The 20,634-nt window shown below is 36.6% G+C and overlaps 1 protein-coding gene across 5 annotated transcripts in view; it reads left to right on the top strand.

The window, feature by feature from the left end:
• Positions 1-20,634, top strand: part of NLGN1 (neuroligin 1) — a 330,417-nt gene that overhangs the window by 94,396 nt on the left and 215,387 nt on the right. For 3 of the 5 annotated variants that reach the window (XM_049801793.1, XM_049801792.1, XM_049801796.1), the window contains one exon: positions 19,788-19,847. The exons of the other annotated variants lie outside the window; for them this stretch is intronic. In XM_049801793.1, coding sequence (XP_049657750.1) covers positions 19,788-19,847 — 60 coding nt within the window. The remainder of the gene's footprint in view (positions 1-19,787; positions 19,848-20,634) is intronic. 5 annotated transcript variants of the gene reach the window in all.

The following is a 20,634-nucleotide window of genomic DNA, read 5'->3' as shown; positions in this document are numbered from 1 at the left end:
GGCCAAAGAGTCTGCACTTCCAAGTAGGGTATTGCTGTACTATGTCATGGTTAAATGTATCTTCTAAGGGGCAAAAGTGAAAAAGCACAAAACCCACATTTAATTTATCCTTGTACATAAGTCAGCATTGGTTGTACACTCGTTACACCTGCCTTAAGCTTACAGAACAGGGCTCGACAGGGATGTTAAAGGTAGAACTCTTTCATGCTTGCCCAATGCACAGCAGCAGATGTTTTCTGTGGCATATTGTGCAATAACTGGTTTTATTCATAGAGAGTGAGATTACTCTGTGCTGAGTAGTTGTGACTAAAACCAAGTGGGAAAGCATTATTATGAACCCTGAAGGGAGATGGAGCAATATAGGTAGCATTTGGATGTTTACCTTTCCGATCTTTTAACAGCTTCCCGTTTGGGGAGTAGAAAAAGAAACTCAGTCTTTTCAATATTTCCACTATTGTCAAAAGAATCTTAGAATTGAAGCTACGCAGATGAAGAAAGCAATTAACAGCAGAAAAAAGATAAAGGGCGACCACCTCCAGTGGATGTAAAAAACCCTAATTTTGCTTTGAGAATTCTTATAATAGAGAGGTTAAATTATGAGGCTTTGTAAGAAACCACTTACACTATCATTTCTTGCTGAGGTCTGTCTTATGCTTCTGTGTTACTCATGAAGGTACTTCTCCCAGGGTCATAAAAACCCTGCGGAAAATGTCAAAGGTCAGTGTAAATGACTTGGGGGTAGGGTGGGGTGGAATCTGTTTCTTCTTTAGTGTTTCTTGGAGGAAAGGACTTAATAGAAACAGGAGTAAGAAAAAAAATATACTGTGTAATAGCAGTTGCCTTAAGATACTGATACGGTAAGGTAGAGAAAAGGATGTTGAACACTTCCTGGAAACAAAACTATTAAAAACTGATCGCTAATGACTAGAGTATCCCCACTTTTTTGCAAAATTGTGTAGAAATAAACCGCATACTCTTAACCTTCTTAAAGTTTGTTGCTTTTGGTTTTTTGTTTTTTTGAGTGGGTTTTTTTTTTCCTTTTTGGCAAATCACACAGATGGTGGATAAAATGTATCTCGCTTTTCAGTGCTCAAAGTATATACAGGCTTGGTGAAGACGAATGCACAATGAGACAAGAAATTTTTAAACCACTCCTGTACACTTTGTATGTGACATCAGGAAAACGATTTCATCACTCGCTTGTTTTCCATTTTCCCAAATGGAAATGCAAACGCATTTGTACTTCACAGGTGAGTTGTGATTGTAAATTCATTCATTTATAAGAAATACTCAGATACACACGAGTGTTGCAAGAACAGTAATAAACACAAGAAATGTTGAAGGCAGAAAGAAGTGAGGGTCAAAAGGCAGTAGAAACATAGTGCTTAACTCCCTTCTGTGCCTCTGAAAATTTCTCCAATTGGTTCTAGCTCAGATCTCAAAAGGCCCTGAGTCTATATAACCCTATAAATTGCAATTAATGTTAAATTTGCACAGTAGTTGAACCTTTGACTTTCTTTTTCCCTCTGCTCAGCCTTTAAAAGATGCACAAAGCTTCTGTTTCTGACCATGGTGTGGGAGAATGATGCTTAAGTCACTTTACGTTAAGCCTAGGTTCAGTCTTTAGATATATTGCTTCTGCAGTAGGTCCTCCTGTTTTTCCACTAACATCATACAATGCCTGTATGTTAGGTTTAATCTCAAACAGTTCACAGGCATATCTGTTTATTTTCTTGTCTCTGTTACATCTCTGTTCAGTTTCCTGTTTCCTGAAGTCTAGAAATTAATTTTAGCATAGTTGTATCATGTCTTACATTCACAGAACCCGACTCATTTCAGTTGCCATCTGTTGTATATTTTAAATCTTTGCACTGTGCTTCCTATAACCTGATAGCCAGAAATGTACATGTTGCTCTCAGTACTATTTCATTATATGCTTAGCAGGCCCAGAGGCCTGCCAGGTAATGTTAAATTTCTTACTCTCTTAGATAGTATACTGTTTTTTTGAAAAGTATGTAGAGTTTTTTCTCCACCTTTGACATTATGCATAGACTTAATAGCAAGACATTAATTATGGCATTTTTTCAATGTATTTATATTTCAAAATTTAGAGTGATGACTCACAGTGCATAGCTTAATGTTTTTAAAGAAAAGGCTTTCTATTATATATGAAATTAAATGTAGGCTTTTAAAAAACCCCTTGTTTGTTTCAATACTGTGTGCACTGTGTTTGCAAAGTCTATCAAATATTCATGGAGTAATGGGTTATACTCTGGCAAATGTGGAATTTTTTCCTTTGCTTGTACAGCAGAAGAGCAGTGTAACTTGCATCACCCACTGGCCTTATTTGTACAAAGATCTGTATTAGCAGGGGGAGGTTTTCCAGTCCGATAGGACTTTGTATGGGTGATGTCCCTAGGAACATGATCCATTCTTATTTTTAAATAATAGAAAGGATTCCAAACTCAATCCTACACTTATGGCTATGTTGTTCATCCTAATGATATTTTAAAAAATGATAATACAGCAACATGTACTTGATGAAGAATCACTTTTGTTGTACTAAGTACCTGATACGCAGTTACCATAGCTTTGTCTATAATACTTTGAATTGTCATAAATCCAGTTCAGTGTTTCAGTGCACGAATCTCAAGGAGTACTGGCAATCTTCTTTTTAATATATATTCTTTCCAGAAAAGCAGCACATAACTGCATGCTATATGTTTCTCAGCTTTATTGCAAATCCTCTGATAAAACAAGGAGCGTGTAGAGTCCTACCCAGCCACTCCAGTAACTCTTAGCCTGAAGGAGCTAAGAGTCTTACACTAAATCAAATTCTGTATAAAGAACATCACAGCCTTAGTTTTACACTTAACAAAGAGAATAGGAAAATCCCATTTTGACCGTACTCATCCTTCTGTTGGTATAACTGTTGGAAACATGCAGCAAGAAGTAGTCAATCCTTTTTCCTCTCGTAGATACCTCTAACCACTGCCTAGGGAAAGGATAAGCTACATCCAATAGCACTCTCCTCTTATTTCCGTTTCTTCTTCCATCCTCCTCTTGTGACCTTCCATTAATCCCTTTCATCCTCCAAAGCCCAAGGAAACCTACATCTAAAGTTGCTCCTTATCCTTAAACTCTTCCAAAAATAAAATGCTGCAACTGCCTCTGAAAAATGCTTTTTATATACGTGCAAGTGCCGGCAATATTTCTAAAAAGATCTCAGACATCTAAGTGCTGTGTGAACTACTTATTTTTAATAGCAAAATATTGACCTAGGATCAGTGTGTGTTTCAGCGCAGCAAAACAAAAATTCATCCTTTTACAAAAGGCTACCAAAGGCTTATGAGCCACGTGAATTCCACTTAGGCTTGTAAAGTAGGGCATACTGCAACTTGCTTTTGTAATATGGGCCTCATCCTGGCTTTCTGGCTTTTTCATTTTTAGAAAAGACTGCATTTATATTCATTTGGAGGGGCTTTCACATAATCAGGGGGTCATGGTTCACAAAAATGGATCTAGAGTTATTAATATAACGTGTCCCCCCCCCACACACACACCTAGCTACCATGTAATAATGTAGGGGGTTTGATATAACAGTTAGCTGCCTCACTTGTTTTCAGACCTAACACTAGATAAAAAAAAAAAATCTGCAGTTCTTCTTGACTGTATCAGTCACTACTACTAACAAGTAAGGAACCAATCTGTAGCACATTTCTAATAGTCATCTCAACGTGGATTTTAATGCTTTTTACAAAAAGAGAACAGATTTCAAATGTTGCTGGAGTAAGTTCAGTTTCCCTTTCACAGATGCTAATTAACCTTTGACTAACTTAAGTATTAGTAGATGTAAGAATTTTTAATGTGTTAAATATGTCAGTGATTTTATTCTCATGAGTTTACAAACTGGAAGAGCTTACTATTCTATCAAACCACTGAAAGAAGGAAGAAGAAATGATTTTTATAAAATTTCAAATATTAATTTATGTTTTTTTTAGTGTGTCCTAAAGTTAAATTAGCTGTTTAGGAATTTTTTTCTTGGTTGCCTGGCATTCTGTTGCTCTCAGTTTCTTAATCCCTGATCCTGCAAAATATTTAAGCAAAAAAAGGCATGGCTAAGGTATATTTTTACAACTTTGCATTTATTTTTTTAGCAAGTTCTACACAGAGCTTTAGGCTCCGTAATGTATAATTATTAACCTAACTGGAAAGCACCGATGTTATTAAAATAATTAAAAACAATCAGCTGGCAACTGTCTACAGGAAATCTCATTTCCCTTCTATCCTCTTTCTTAAAGTACATTTTGAGACTTCTCTGAATGATCCGCTCTGAAATGTCTTCTGAAGATCCTGTTCCTGTAAGCAGGATGAATCCAATGGCACTCAAAGGAGTTACTCATGTATTTAAAGTTGCTTGAATGCTTAAATCTTAAATGTTTTGCCACGGTATTACCATAGCCTTGATTTCCCATCCATACATGTACCATGCTTAGGTACATGAGGTAATTTTCATTTCATTCTTTTACTTTATATGAGAAACTGCTCAAAGAAATGCTTTCTTTGAGCCGGAGTTGTACTGTTTTGAAAAGTTTTCTTTATAAATTAAAGAAATCAACAGATTTAAACCAGCTTGATGGCTTATGATGGCAGTAAACATACTTTCGTTTAATTTTCAACACTTTGGTATTTTATATTGGCAAATAAGAAGTAAGTATGTGATCATTATGCCTTGGTATTTGGTGTTCTGCCTGGTGCATTTCTAGGACCTGATATTTGCCTCTGATTACAATCTCAACTTTTTCTATTCACTATTAATCACCCAATTAGTCACCTGATTATCTTAAATTAATGTTATCAGTGGCTATGTTTTCAGATTTGAGTTTGAAATGTCATGTTTCTGGCAATGCACTCTGCTAATTATTCAAATATCTTTGTTGGATGGAAGATGACTTGATGCAACATGCCCTCCTCTTCCTTCCTCACATGGAAATCTAGGAAATCCAAAGGTTCTTGATAGTGCCAGAATTGTTCTATAAAATTTTCCTCAAAATAAAGTTGAGAGGGAAATCTGATAAGCAGGATTGGCTTACCAAATACTGATTTGTTAAGTAATCCGTGCTGCTCACTAAGGCCCGTATGCAATCATGTCCATGCCCTTTCTTCCTGCTTATTCTGCCTTTTCTTCCTGCTTATTCTGCCCACCCTGTCTCCTCCCCAAGACTCAATAGCCATGTTTTCTCCTGCCACATAACCAGGTAAACACACGTTTACAGGGTCTGAAGGAGAGGGAGCAGTCCGGAGTGTGCTGCAGGATGCCAGAACCGTTCCTATTGTTCATAGCCAGGCCAGTGCCTGAGGCTTTAACAGAGCCATTTCATCCACAGCACGGGCTGTCCATTGCCATGCCATAGGATTTCTGTTCTACAAAATAGGTTAAACTGGGAAAATCTGTTGCATTTAATATTTGCACTCTTTGACAGTATCTTATTTCTGGACTTTGTCAACCAAAAGCATGAAAGTGGTAAGGAAGATGGAAGCTGTTAGCCTTGGCCTCCATTCTTCTCCAGGGGAGATATTCATGTGTTTAAGTATGATTTCTATGTAATACAGCTTGCAAGACTGGTCTTTAGTAAAGAACTTGGATATATATTTACAGACATTCATTGTGACTCATCAAGTAAATTATACTCATTTTCCAAATTAGTACTGTATGCCTATCAAATATGTACTTTCCAGACAGCTGTGGTCCATTAAATATATCATTTTCTTTTTAAGAAAATTAAAATTCAAGTTAAAAAGAAACTTTGGGGCAAATTTTTAGTAGGAGGAGATTGGAACATTTTTCAAGTGAGAAATTTTAGTAGGTGGGTATAAAATCACAGGTGGTTTTGGCCTGAGCAAGTGGTTGCAACAAGAGATGTAAATGGAACCTCTTGCTACCAAAATGGTACAGGTTTCTAGATAGTTTGTTCTCCCTTCATAGGTCCCAGTAATGTAATTTTTGCTCTGAAGGATGATAGGAGAGCAGGATCTCAGGAACCTTTACTTCAAGCTTGAAACCCAGAATAGGCTCTGCAGTTTATTATTTGACATAATAGATATGACAGATGCAACTAGTTGGAAGACTTTAAAGGTTCAGTGAATTTTGCATATGACACATACTTATTTGAATCACCCATCTGTGCTTTCAATGACGTGCACTAATTGTTCAACACAATAGAGTATCAGACTGTTATATAGGTGTAATGCCACACAGTATGCTCACTATAATGAGAGTTTATAAATTCAGTTCTTCCTGTCTGCATGAAATGAACTCCACGCAAAAATTAACAATGAACTGACAAGTTTTATAGAACTATAAAATTGATTATGTCAAGAAATGAAATAATAATAAAAAATCTTACTGTGTTTCACATGAGGGATGTGTACTTCTCGCCACTCATGTTTTGTCTAATTCTAATTTCTGGAAACCAGGAGTGGGATTCAGCTCCAGATTAAGACACTGTCTCATGCAGGAGTCGCCCTGTAGCTGTCTGTGTGAGCCAACTATGTAAAGACCCATTGTGGTTTGAGGGGAGAGATGGTGTAGGAGTGCACCAGTGTTCGTGGTGCCTAAAGGTGTAGGGGCCTACATTAGGCTGTGATATTGTTCTGTTGGCTACCCTGGCTGGCTGTATTATCTACGTGGTCTTTTTTTTTTTTTTTTTATTGAGAAGTCCATTATCAGCATGGTCCTTGCTTATTTAGACACCTAGCTCGCAGGTGGGGAATTACATTTAGTTTTTAGGAGCTTAAAGCTTTAAACTACAAAGTTAGAGCTCTCCCCTTGAATTTGGATAGCCCACTGTACAACTTAAATCACTAATGAGATGCCAGTGCATTCTGACTTGCTCGCATGATGGCATAAATTACTTTGTTCATTAGCAGTACCAGCAAAAGACACTGGCCCAGACAATGGCACCTTAAAAAAACCAAAGGATGTACTGACACTGCAAAGGATGGTGGTTTTAATTGCAACATATGCTAGGCTCTTTGAGTAGTTTTAAACTAGTTATCGTGGTGTTAGTCCCAGCTCTTCAACAGAATTGCAACCGTCACTGAAATTTAAGCTTCTGTGTATGTTATTCAGACTGCAGGAAAGCCAGCTCAGGTGTGACTTACACTGATGCCAATCATACAGCTGTTATTGGGAAGCAGTCTGTTGCAATGAATGGCTGCGGTCTGCTAAAATTCACAGCCTGTTGGAAATCTGCAAAGCTCAGAAGTTATTCTTATACTGAAGGCATGCAATGGAATTGGGATGAAGTTTGAGGTTAAGCTGAAAGTCTTGCAGGGAAGGAGAAGAGTGGCTGAGAAAGAGTTCTGTAACTTCTATGAAAGCAGTTCCAAACTGAGGACACAGCCTAGTTGAGCTTGCAAACATTTGGAAACTTGTCCAAAGCCACAGTGAATCATTACCTTATACATAAATAGTTTAAATTTACAAATCATATGAGTTGCAAAGCTGTTTCTATTGCTTTACATTGAAACATAAATCAGCTCTGCTTTTTAACAGTTTCTGACAATATAAAACTATTACATTTCTTCTGCTAAATGAAGCAGTTCATTTGTGTTTTGTCTGTGTAGAAGTCTGATTTTGATAATCATTAATTCAAAAAGGTATAAGATTGCATAACAGTGATAACAGAATAGAACTATTCTGTCAAAAACTTCTAACATAAAAAGACTGAATATCATTGATCTGTGATCCTGATGGGTATGTTTTCCAGGAAACCAGATTTCACTGATAAAAGAAAAGTAAACACGGTTTATTATTTCTCTTTAGAGAGTTGCTATCAGTAATAGATTCCTTTTCTTTTGCTTTCAAACTACTATGTCTGCATCTAGTCTTTCTCCATCACATATACCCAAGCTGTACACAGAAAATCCCAGGAGAAAGAAAATAATTTACTAACTCTCACATTAGCAAAGAATGTAGAAGTCATCTATGCCCACGTGTAGGATAAAGTTTTAGAAATGCATCTAAATCACAAAGTTAATATATACTTAATGCATTTATACAGCTGAAGGTATAGTTAAAAGCTCTCAAAATCTATTGAAGTTAATTGGCTTTTTCCTGTTTGTCTACGTTAAGTACTCTGCATTTACAGTTTAGTTAATAATCCCGTACTGAAGAGCTGGAATGAATCTGTCTAACATTACCAAAACTGAATCTACAATGCTAACAAATGAAAATCTTGAAGGAAAATTATAAATCAAAAATGTTGCTTCCTACTATGGAAACTACTCATTACTGGTGCTGAAGTGAAAACAAGGTCGAAGATTATCTGTACTGTTGGGTCCATAAGCAAAAGCAATCTTTGCTGCCCCATAGGAACAGGCTATTAGCGCTCTGTTACAGGAATAACCTTCACTTTCCCCAGTGTGTTTGGTAGTTTGATAAGGTATTGTTCTGGTGCCAGTGGTTTGCTATAAATGCTGTAGGCATTCATTCTGCTCAGCAGGATGGAGTTTGGATTACTGCAATATTTTTTTCACTAGCTTTGGTTGACTTGGGAAAGGGTCATAATGACTGTTTGCTCAAATAGTCTCCGAAATATTCCTCACAGATTTGTTTACTTTCTAAACAGAAGATATTCTAGTTGTATCAGGAACTACTTTTTAAACAAACCTTAGTAATTATTGCTGAAGAGTTAAAGTGATTATAAAGTAACTGTTATGTGTGTAGTTGTTACAAAATGCTATATTTAATATAGCTACTGATTTTTGTTATCAAAAGGACCCATGCATGAAACCTTGGGCCATCGTTATACTGTTTATGTAAATTCTCTGTATTTGTTAGGGAAGAGAAAGTACCTTTTACCCCACTAGGGTCATCTTTAAAAAAGAGAAACGTAGCTCAGTATGAAAACCCTGGTAGCTGTGCCCATATTGTGACCCTAAGCAAGTAGACTTCTGAGAAAATAAATAAAAATAGAAGTGAGAGTACCTTTTGTCCAATGATGAGAAATGTTGTGGTTTTACCTGCTCTGCGTTTTGCTGCTTTCCTCCAGAGAGCAGGGTTATTGTCAACAGGTGAAGAATTAGGAATGTCATATTGTCCCAAACCCATCAACTCTCACCTAAATGGCTGTTGTGAAAATGGAAGCAAGGGCTGCTCTGACATTTTGCTCTTAAATTTGCTATGCTTTTTGTAAATAATATATTGTAGTCCTAGACTTGACATTTTGTCAATCTATTTTATTTTGATGATCATTTCCTGTTCACCAGCTTCTGTGTTAAGGTATTCAATTATTAAATAGTAAGCGTGAAGGTAAAGTTTCTACTAGAAGAGTTTTGAGCCTTCTGTCCATATAGGAGTCGACATCAGCTGTGTAAATATGTGGTCCCAAGTATCACTGCTTGTCTGTAAGTTCTGCTAGATTAGAAGTGATGTGCTGATTTCCTTTCATGCTCCATTCAGTATAAAGATTTTATCTATCCGTTTGGGAATCCTTAATATAACATGCAGAGCAAGTCAACTGTGGTTTCAAAACAAGTACCATGCTAATACTGAAAACATGTCAAAAGGAAAATGATTTTTCTTATGACAAGTATTTGATCCCACTAATCTTCAAGCGGTGGCTGTGCTGTTCTTGTTTTGTGACTGCTCTATTGCTGAGATGTTTTGAGTTTTCCTGCCCAAAATTATGCTCTTCTAAAAATACAGTATGTAAATATGAGAAAATAAGTGAGGCCAGGCACTTTTCTTCTGACAGCCTTTTACATAAATTCTGCCCCCTCAGTTCTCCCATCACTGTTTCTCAGAGCTATGTGCTTTGATTCTGTCAAAAGGTGTGGTAATGAGAGCAGATATAATTATGTTTCTAAAAGCTGGTGACCACAGTCTCAATTAAATAGTCTTTTAAGGATGCTTTGAATAGTGGAGAAACATTTGACTTGAAGTATCTTTATTCTTTTTAAGATCCAAGTTAATGGAAGGACTGTAGTCCTGAACACCAGGTTATTAGTATCAGTATTTATTAACTTTAAAAAATTTTTCTACTTGTATTTCAGTAATGCTCAGAGCTTCAGATCTGTAGGCGGAATCTGTCTGTGTTTAAAAGGCATATAGGAGAAACTGCCTGTATATGTGCGTGCATGTACACATATATTTATATAGCTATATATAACTAAAAGAAAATCATCCACCTTTACCTTCCAGGAAGAAACCTTGTTGTGTGAATGTTTTAAAACATTTAAATATGACCGTACATGCAGACAGATGTAAAGTATCAGAAGTACTATCTCTGCCCTTGAGATCACAAGAGACAAACCTGCGTACGATAGCAAGAACAAGGAAACTCTGACTTAGGTACCAGCATCAGCATTGGGTGATTGGGAGGTTCGGGCCAGTGCTGAAGGCAAGCCTTTACAATTGATGATGGAGGGTTCAGTTCCATCTAATTTAGCCTACTGTGAATGACTCGGCATACATGACGTCTACCTTGTTTGCTCACTAGGGAATCAGATTTTCTTCGCACTACTCAAAACATGGCAAGAAATGCAGTGATTTGGCGTCAGTATAAGGCAATTGAAAAGTTGATCAACAAGTCACTTTGCCTATAAAGTCCTTGCTCCTCTGTCTGCCGAGTGTTTGTGAGGAGAGGGTTGGATTGCAGTCAGCTATACAGCACAAAACATTCTACTACCCTTTATCACTTTTCTGAAGAAATTCAGCTCTGTGAGGTAGCTTTAAATTAAAAAAAAAAAGTTTTACTGATAGTGGCTCAGAAAATTGAGAAAATAAGACTTGAAAATTATTTATGATCTCTGTGGTATGCGAGAGTGTGGATTTCTACATAGTAAAATACTGCACAGGTTGCAGTGATACAGTGAATTATATACAGCTAAAAGCATGTGGCTTAAAACCATATGACATGAAGTACATTGGGGAGAGGGGTGGGAGAACTTCATTCTAAACTCTATATGAAAATATTATGCACAATTAACTTGATTTTCTCTGCAATGTTCAATTACATGGTTACATGAAGACCATTTTGCTCTGCTATTTGGGCTATGAAACTGGGTCTCAGGAGAGCTGGACTGTATGCTCAGCTGTGCCATAAACAAAACTATATAGCTGCTGTAACACCAGCCCCTGCAGTTAATAGAATTAGTTGGGGAGAAGACTTTTCCAGCAGAAGGCAGACTGACAGCGTTTGTCCCTAGCAAAGGTAATTGTGCAAGAATCCCAAAGCTATCTCACCTGCCGAGACTGCTGTTCTGGGCTAGTTTCTTTCCAGAGAGAGATATTTGGGGACAAGATTACAAAGGTTATTTGTCCAGTTGTTTTGGGATGAATCATTTCCATTCCACATCTGAGAACAGACGGGGACAATGAAATAAAAAGTAAAATAAGAGTAATTGGTTTTAAGTATGATTTTAGTTATATTTTGGTATTTAAGTCAAGAGGTAGCAGAGAATGCTTTCTGATGGCATATCTTATTGTTGTAGATGACCCACCCTACCTGTCTGAAACAACACCAGAAAAGGTACAAAAGCAGCAAAAAAGAGACTAAACTTTACTGGGTTTACCTAAATTGATGGTGGTTTTCTCAGCTGTGTCTCTTTGTATATCCCTATACGAAGCATGCACTTAACGGCATCCTGACTTGCACTGTTATTATAGCAACACTGTAGAGATCTTTGAAAGAAAGTGAAGATTAATGTTGATATATTGATGGTAATTGTAAATCTGCCTTTGGGAACTGAAAATTTGGATCTTAAAATTACAAATCTTCAGTTCTGTTGCACGAGTTAAACATGATCAATTTTTAAGCTTGTGGTCTAAAATGAGTTCATATCTTCCTTAAAATTAGGAAGCAATTTGATTATGAGAACTAGAGAAAATGAATGTAGCATTTTATTTGTATGTACAGAGACTAAAAAGCAAGGCATTTGTAACAAAGAAAACTTAATTTCATTGCAGAGTTTTGGTAATATGTTCAAGAGATTGAAATTGTATTTGTTGATTAGATTTACCCATAGAATAACTGAGGGAAGTTAGAAATTTGGGATGCTCATTCCTGCTTAACTCTTACTCCTGAGTTGACCTCCTGGCCCAGATGCAAGTAGGAGCAGTTCTGTTAACGGTAGTGGATCTGTCTTTATATTATTAGGAGAATTAACCTGTTGACTTCAGAGAACTTACTCGGAGGCTTAAAGCTAAGCGTGTGCATAAGTCTTCATTAGAATCTGGATTGTAGTCATTATCTGTAGAGAGGGAGAATTGATTCATGATCTGAAAGCTCAGGTGGTGGCACAGCTGTGTAATGTTGCATTCAATTCATTATAGCAGTGTGTCACCCTGGAATATAAGTATCTGTAAAACAACATGAATTATTAATACAAGTAAAATGTTAAAAGCTGCATGGACTTGTGATATTGGCAAGTGGGGTGGCACTGGAGTGGTAAATGCTGATGATGACAGCCATATAACAGCTTACAAGTTTCATTTTTCATGTCTGTTACCTGCCCATCCCTCACCTCTGGAGCTTTGTACTCCAGCTGCAGTGTTCCGGGTTAAATGCATGGACTTTGGTTTTTCCGTGTCAACCTTGGTCAGCAGAGTCCTGGTCTGTTTGAAGCATCCTTTTCCTCATTTATAATTCCAATGGATGGGACAGCCACTGCTTTACCGTAAGTGTCTGTTCCTTTCCTTACTTTCACTGGAAAGAAAATAAATGAATGTCTTTCACTCCTCTCTCCCCTCTCCAATGGATTCCCCCCCCCCCACTGGCTAGAACAGAAGTCAGAGTAGTTGAGACGCTATAATGTCTAAAATAATTATCAGGTGGTTGGTTCCTCCACTGAATTGCTTCCTTCTTGTACTAAGTATACTCCATGCATAACCTATGTTTTCATCGCAGCCCTATAAGGATTACCAGACAACTCACCTGGGATATTAGCTTTGTATTTTATGGAAAGTTAGGAAAAAAGTACCTCTGCTGTCTTTGAACAAGTCCCGGCAGGTCTCGTTCGCGGGAGTGGTACCGCTGTATCTGCACTGCTGTGCAGGGGCAGAGTGGAGCAGAGCTTTACCCATCCCAAATACCATCTGGTGGGACACTGTAAGGGTGCCCAACGCAGGCAGACATCCAGAGGGCTGAGGTACGCGCGTTGCGTGCATCTTCAGGGCTGAACTTGTCTGCTGTGTGGATGGGCCCCAGGGGACCATGGCTCACCCATCGATCTGTACTTTTCCAGCCTACTTTTCTGTTAGTGCATGACTCCATGTTAAGGCATATCATGTAACCAAAAGCCTTCTAGGAAGGGAATTGGATTTATAGAGTGACCAATTGCAAAGGGAATGGGATTTCAAGAGAGCCTGAAGCGAAGCTTCATTTGGGCTGTTCTCCACAGGACGTGTGAACATGAAGTGCCTTCACCTCTGAGAATACATTGAATTTCAGGCTGCACCTAAAATGGGAAGCAGAGGAGTGAAACTCTATCTACATTCCCAGATTCTGATCTCATTTAAATTCACACAAATCTAGTGCAGAGTAATGAAGTTCCTTCAGATTTAAGGGAAATCAAGATCCAGCCAGTGTGATTAATGTTGTGAATAAAAAGGTTCGGGATTAGACATTCTTTCTGTGTGACACTTCAGCAATATGCTGTTATAAAAGACACAGCAGGAGTTAGTCTTGAAGTGTCAGAATAGCTTCTTTAGTGACAAAGCATTTATACATGCAAATTTTCAAAGAAAGTTGGCAACCCTTTTGTGGGTTCAATTTGCACCTGTCATTCACTTGCGGATGCAAATTTAAGTTACTTGCAGCTCTAATTACAGTACTTGATTGTCATCACAAATCAGGTAGTCAGATGGGAATCGACTGAGGTTTGTGCCATCATTTGTTGTTAAAACATGAGTGCAAATGTTATCATCGAAAAGCAAAGTCGACCAGGGCTTTGCCCTGCTGATAAGTACAAATATTACAAATAAGTACAATATGGAAATAAAAGGAATTTGAGGGGGAAAAATAACAAGGAAAGGCGTGAGCATGTGGTGAAAGCAAGACGGTAATAAGGGAGAATATAAAGTAGATTGTTTTGTCTGTTGCAACGAAGTGTGGTAATAGGAAGAGATATTTTTTCAGTTAAGAGTTTCTCAAGACCCAGCTGCCATTTGTACCTTCCAAATATCTTTTCTGTAAGGAATTCTAGTTCTTTTATTTTTGCTGACAGCTTTCTAATTTTCAAATGAAAGAAGATGATTTTATAAAATTATTCATCAGATAACTGTTATGCTTTATCTTTCCAATTTGTCATTATATTTTAAGGAAAATTATTATATAGTTATGTTTTAATTTCAACACATAAGAACTTGATTTTTTACTTCACTGGAAATGTTGAGGTCTGAAGATTGTTAATTATACTCGTCATTAAATTAAAAACAGGAGATAGGTGCAACATGTTATTGTGCCTCAGCTAGCATCTGCTAGACGGTGATAATTCAGCACAGATTTTTTTTTTTTTTTTTTTTTTGTCAGAGAGTCTGTTGCATAAAAATGATAGTTGAAAGAACAAAGGATTGGTTATTTTATATTTGGATCTGAGGGTAGGGCCTAAAAAGGTGAGGTAATTCTACTTCACAGATCTTCAGTGCTCAGCTCAAAATAAATGAGGTTAACGGAGAAGAAATAGCAATGGATGGATGGAGGCACTTAATCGAAGTTTAAAGATAAATATAAAATTGTATTTAACACGTGCGCTACCAGATTCCATGGTGTTGCAACCCACTCAGCGAATTTTTCTAATACCTGTATTATTTCAGCAGTTGGCCTTAATCTCATCTCTTTTTCTTTTTATTGAATAGACACGTCAACTCAAAGAATGCTTTTTACTATGGAGATTTCTAAATTGCTAGATCTGTGGAGCCTACTTAACCTAATGTAAAAGGTCCTTTTTTTTCTTTCCCACTTTTCTCATTACCAAAGGAGAACATTTTGCCCCAAACAGTGTCTGTATACATAAGCACAGATTTATTAAGTTTAGAGGATTGCTACTGTTGTTTCACAAAATGTTGTCAATTTGCGGTATGACTTTTTTTTATGATGAATGGCTTTCCCGGGCCAAAAAGCTAATGACATCCACGGCTTCCATGCCTTGCACAAACACGTGGTCCAAAAGGCCACAGATAATTTCTGCCGAATCAAGACCATAAAGAGACAATTTATAATCAGCTTTAATATATTTGGGAGCTAAAGTACCTTAGTCCCTCATCAAAGGGAATGATAAAAAGCAGAATTAATATGGCTAGACTATAATTATTTCTGAGTGCATAATTACTGTTTAGCTAACTGGACAGGAGGTATGTTATTCCTCTTATTTTGAGCAAAGGAAAGTCATCTGCAGACATACAGTAGTCAACTACTGAGATTTTAAAATGCATCATGTATTTCCTTAGCATTGATTGCAATACAAATAGAATAAATATTTGAATAAGACTTTAAATAAAGTAAGAACTATTTTTAAATTAAATGAGTAGAGAGTTTGCTAGGAGTTCCTCCTGTATGCATCATTCCTTTAGCTTTTGTAGCAAGACTGTTCACTGCCTTTAGGAGACATAAACTGCAGTAATCGCTTCTTCCCCTTTTTAAACTGACTTAGGGGTCTACTTTTCCGTTAGCATTAATGAGAGTTATGGGTACGCAGCAACATGAGACTAAATGAGACTAAACCTTAGAGAGAGTCTTGATAAGTAAATCATTTTTGTATCAGCATTTTAGAAGCTTTAGTATCCTTTTTCCCCCTCATTATTTATGGTACCAGATTACATTGTTGATATTTAATATTTATTACATAAACTGTAGCTAAAATTTAGGCCAGCACAATAAAGCAGCATGTCTATTGGAAGGCTTATGTCTTAAGCATAGTAAAATGGTCTTTTTTTAATGAATGCCCATTTGGGGAAGTGAAATGCTCAGAGGAGGAATAAGTGGGCCTTCACAAAAGGTGAAGAGAAGCTACAGTGGAACAACAGTGGAAAGTAATTGTGGGTGAGGGACTTCTGGCAATCAATTCTATAAAATGTATACTCTCTTTTGTTTTATTGGCTCCTAGTCCATCTTGTCTTTATATCAGTATTTTTATAATTAGTTTCTGTTACCTAAAAAAAAAATATTAAAATGATGTAAGAACCCTAAAGAATCATACACTGAATAAACAGTCAGGGCTAAAGAAATAAATCTAGTTGAAGGATACACTTAACTGACAAATTCATGAACTTTCTGTAGAATATTAATTCAAACCTGCAGAAAATAACTGAAGATTATACACTTACTAAGCAATTTCGTCCCTGATTTTTTTTTTTTTTTTACTTGACTATTGCTGTTACATTTTGTAGGATATTGCCATAAGATTTTATTTTGTTTATCTGGTAGTGATTTTGGCATGTTTTTCTGTGTAAGAACTCAAGACTCAGCCTTTCTTTATGATCATACAGACACAGTGATGCTGTTAGTCAATGTAGTCTGTTATTTGGAGAATCAGAAGCAAAAGCCATTTCTTACTGGTTTTAGAATGAGAATTACTGCTGAAATGGGTGGAAGTCTAAGCCAGAACTTCTCTGAATACTACTTTCATGATTTCAGAAAATTTCTTCAGCAGCCATACATGAAATGGGCAACACCGAACAGTCAAGCTCAGAGCTCTGCTTCCTTTTTGAGGATTCAAGATTGAACCACTTGGTGTTGCTGTGTGCCATTGTAGACAGCCCTGTGCACAATGGGTCTTGAGCTGATGTTGCTTTTAGGGATTGCAGAGCAATTCAGTAATACAAATTAAGTTTCACAGCATCCCTGTGTGTATAGATAAAATATCGATAGTAGGTAAGTAGTTTCACACCTGGTGCATGAGGACCAAACTCTGCTTTGGTTTCTAGACTTCAGATAGCGTTGTAACTCCAGGAAACAGAAAACCCATCTCAAGCGTTTTTGTCCGTGTTTCTCTAAGCTAGCTATTGCTGAGATGTAATGAATGTGGTCCGTTATATTTGCAGACCGAAGCAAACTTGTGACAGAAATCACATCTTATTTCTTTCTCAACAGAATACTGTTCTGGTGCCTGGTGGGTCTGCCACATGTCTCCATCAGGGATGTGGCAAGCAGGGCCCCTGTATTGTGAAATAGATATATAGCTGTATTAGAAAGCATGTTTAATCTATGGCACCTTAAAAATAGGCCAGCCCCTTTGCAAAAGGAATTGTCAAGCATTGGAACAGGCTGCCCAGGGAAGTGGTTGAGTCACCATCCCTGGAGGTATTTAAAAGATGTGTAGATGTGGCACTTAGGGACATGGTTTAGCGGTGGACTTGGCACTGCTAGGTTAATGGCTGGACTCGATCTTAAAGGTCTTTTCCAACCTAAACTATTCTGTGATTATCAGGAAGGTGGTCTGATTTTTTTTATGGTTTTCAGAGAAACTCATAACTATATAAATAGTGAAATTATCCAGGTTGTTTTTATTAGTGAGCCCATTATGCTTCACCATACTGTAAAATCAGAGATGGTATGAGACCAGTCATTTATGTTGGGGTATTTGACGCGCTACGTAACTGCTGTTGAGATCTGGAACCAGGACCTACACAAAATAACCTCGTAAAGGCCAGCTATTAAAGTGAAAGTAACTTCCATTGTCTTGGTATCATCTAGAAAAGGAATTTGGAGAAATGTGTGCTGTTTGCCTTTCCAGACGCTACTTTGTTCCTTTCTGGTCACTTTAAAAAATTTAAAAGATAACAAGAAGCCATTAAAAATGTGTACATCTATCTATCTATCTATCTTTATCTGTGTCTGGCTCTCAGACTTATCCACTTAGCTCTGTTAAGTGCATAGCCCTTAAAATTCTTAAGTACATTCTTCCTGTTCGCCATGCTGAAAACCCACCATGAAATTATTATTATTCTTTGCATACATCTTTTACTTTTCTAGTTTTATTCCTTTAGAAGTAAAATTGCTATGGTATGAGAATTATGGGCAGCAAAACATTTGAATGTGTGCATTTGGATAGGATCATGTTATCTAGATACCATAAGTTGTAAAGATTATATTCAGGGCTTGTATTGGGAAAAGCTGTTGCATCACTAAGGCTCTGTATTAAACAGAGTGATTGTTGCAGGTGTGACTATAAAAATGCTCGTGTTTAATTTATGATATATTATTCTAGTGTTCTGTATTTAGAAGGAGTTTAAAACTATTCTCTTAATTGATGCAGTAATTAAGGTATTCAGCTTTGGTTTTCAATAATATGGTCCAGTTACTACATTCACAGTTAAAATCTCATGGTACTTCATGGGTTGTTTCTGTTTCTCAAATCCATGCACCTGGTACAAACATTTTATGATTTTTTTTAATGCATCACTCAAATACATGGTATTTTGCCTATAAACAACAGGTTTAATGCTGAATGACTAATATCCTGTAAAATAACAGAGCTAGAGAGAACTTTTTAAATACAAATGTTTTAATACTCCATAGTGCTTAGAATTAATGCATGTCTCTTGCCTACATCTACTGCAAATATCAACACATACTGTTCATCTCTTTTTTGTTGTTGTTTTTGTCTATTGCTATTTTATGCATGAGAAAGTTCTTGTTTTCTACTCTGCTTGGCTGGCTTTTTCTTTTTTTTGTTACTTAGTCCTGTGTTCGTACTGATTGCTTTTTTGCATGCAAATTACAGAATGTCATGGAAATGAGAGAGCTCTGAAAAAAAAAAAAAGGAAAGATAATGCTGAGTTCCAACTGTCTTTTGTTTGTGCGTAAGTGTGTAAAATATATGACGTGGAAATATTTTCAGAATGGCCTTTGACTTTCCTTCTGGTGTATATTTTCATTACTGAGTAAAGGAGTGGGCATTTTTCCCATTGGAAAATATGATGAATCTATGAATAATACAGGTACTGGGCAAGAAAGAATTTTGTCTTGCCATCCATTTATAGAAATAAGGAATTATGATATTGTGTGTCTTGCCCAAGCTAAAAACCTCAATTCCATATTCAATGCAACTTTTGTATACTGTGTGTGAAAACCTGGCCCCATTGAAATTGATGGCAAAAATCATTGTCTTCAGTTGGTCTAGGATTTCACTCTGGTTTCTAGTTTACATATGGATGTTAATGTTTCTTTACAAATATCTCAGCAGGTAGTCAAAGGTTTCAAGGGAATCTACAGTTCTATTTAAATGAGAATGTAATGAGTGTGTCAATTAAAAAAAAAAAAAAAAAAAGAAAAGAAAAAAGCCAAACCTATGCTTATCTTTGTAAAGCACGAGCTTAAATGGTTAAACATAGAAATGTGAATCAGCATTTCACAGAAAATATTGTTTTAACCAACTGTCAAGACCTTGATTAGCCACCTTATTGCATCAAATGCAAGAGGTAATTTGACAGTTCCTAATAACAATGATGACAAGGAACAATTAAGTGGATCAATATAGTTTATGGTGGGTATGCTTTTAGTAAACAAGTTTTGATTCTTCATTTAAAAACAATAAAGCACTGGGCACTCTGATTCTTGTGCTAGATGTTTCTAATAGCCATACCCCCTAAGGAAGGTTTTGCTGTAATGTTTGAAAAATGTAATGAAAAATTGGTTGTTATAAACTAAGATTTCCCTCCCTGCAAATGTTTTTCTTGAAACATCCATGGGAATTTAATATTCACTGTTTTTTTTTTTTCCTCAGTCTTGTATATTCTTGAATTGTCTTTTTTCCTCCATTTTCTCCGTTCTCAATCCTAGGTCCCCTTACAAAGAAACAGACAGATGATTTAGGTGATAATGACGGTGCTGAAGATGAAGGTATTTTTTTGCCGCCAAACTGATTTGCATGACAAGGATCCCTGAAAATCTTTTTTCTCCCCTCTTTTTTTGACTTCTTGTCTTCTTTTGAAGAGTTTTTTTTTTAATTCCCATTTTTGATGTGTTTTGTCTTCTTGCTTGTTGTTATACATATATATATATTTTTAATTTTTTAAAAGAAAGAATGTTGTTAAGTTCTACGTTTTGATACAAAACAGTAACGATATTTAAAGAGGAGGGTTTTTTGTTTTCTTGAAATGGACTTTTGATATGTTGCATCCCACCTTTTGACTGAATTTTGTCCATACTATTTAAACTAACACTCTTTTAAATTTTCTCTGTACACCTTTTTGCATGTTTTCTAACCCTATGTATTTCACCAAGTACAAAGATGTTTCTTTTTTCACTGACTGATCTCAGTTTGATAAACATATAAAATGTTGTGTTCATAAAAGGAAAAATACAGAAAATTCTTAGAAAGTGTCTCTTAAGCAACTGATTTTCCCATATACAAAACCTTCTGCATTTACCTTGCCATGAATAAATATAACCAAACGCAAGACTACCCCATCTCCCTGTAGAAGAGAGGTAGCCCTGGAGTGGCAGGCAATATTTGTAGTTGGTGAGGCTCTGTGCAGCACCGGTGAATTCAGTGGAGCTAAACTGATGTCATCTAAAAGAATCCGATTCTTTCTGTTTTCTACAAGCATACAAAGATGCCTATCTGCTTGTGCCACCCCTTAGAAAACTGTATTACCAAGTAAAATCGAAAGTTTGAAATGTCAAG

This window comes from Accipiter gentilis, chromosome 6 (assembly GCF_929443795.1).
Source record: "Accipiter gentilis chromosome 6, bAccGen1.1, whole genome shotgun sequence".
NCBI lineage: Eukaryota > Metazoa > Chordata > Aves > Accipitriformes > Accipitridae > Astur > Astur gentilis.
The sequence above is the reverse complement of the archived record's forward strand: the minus strand, read 5'-3'. Positions and strand labels throughout refer to the sequence as shown.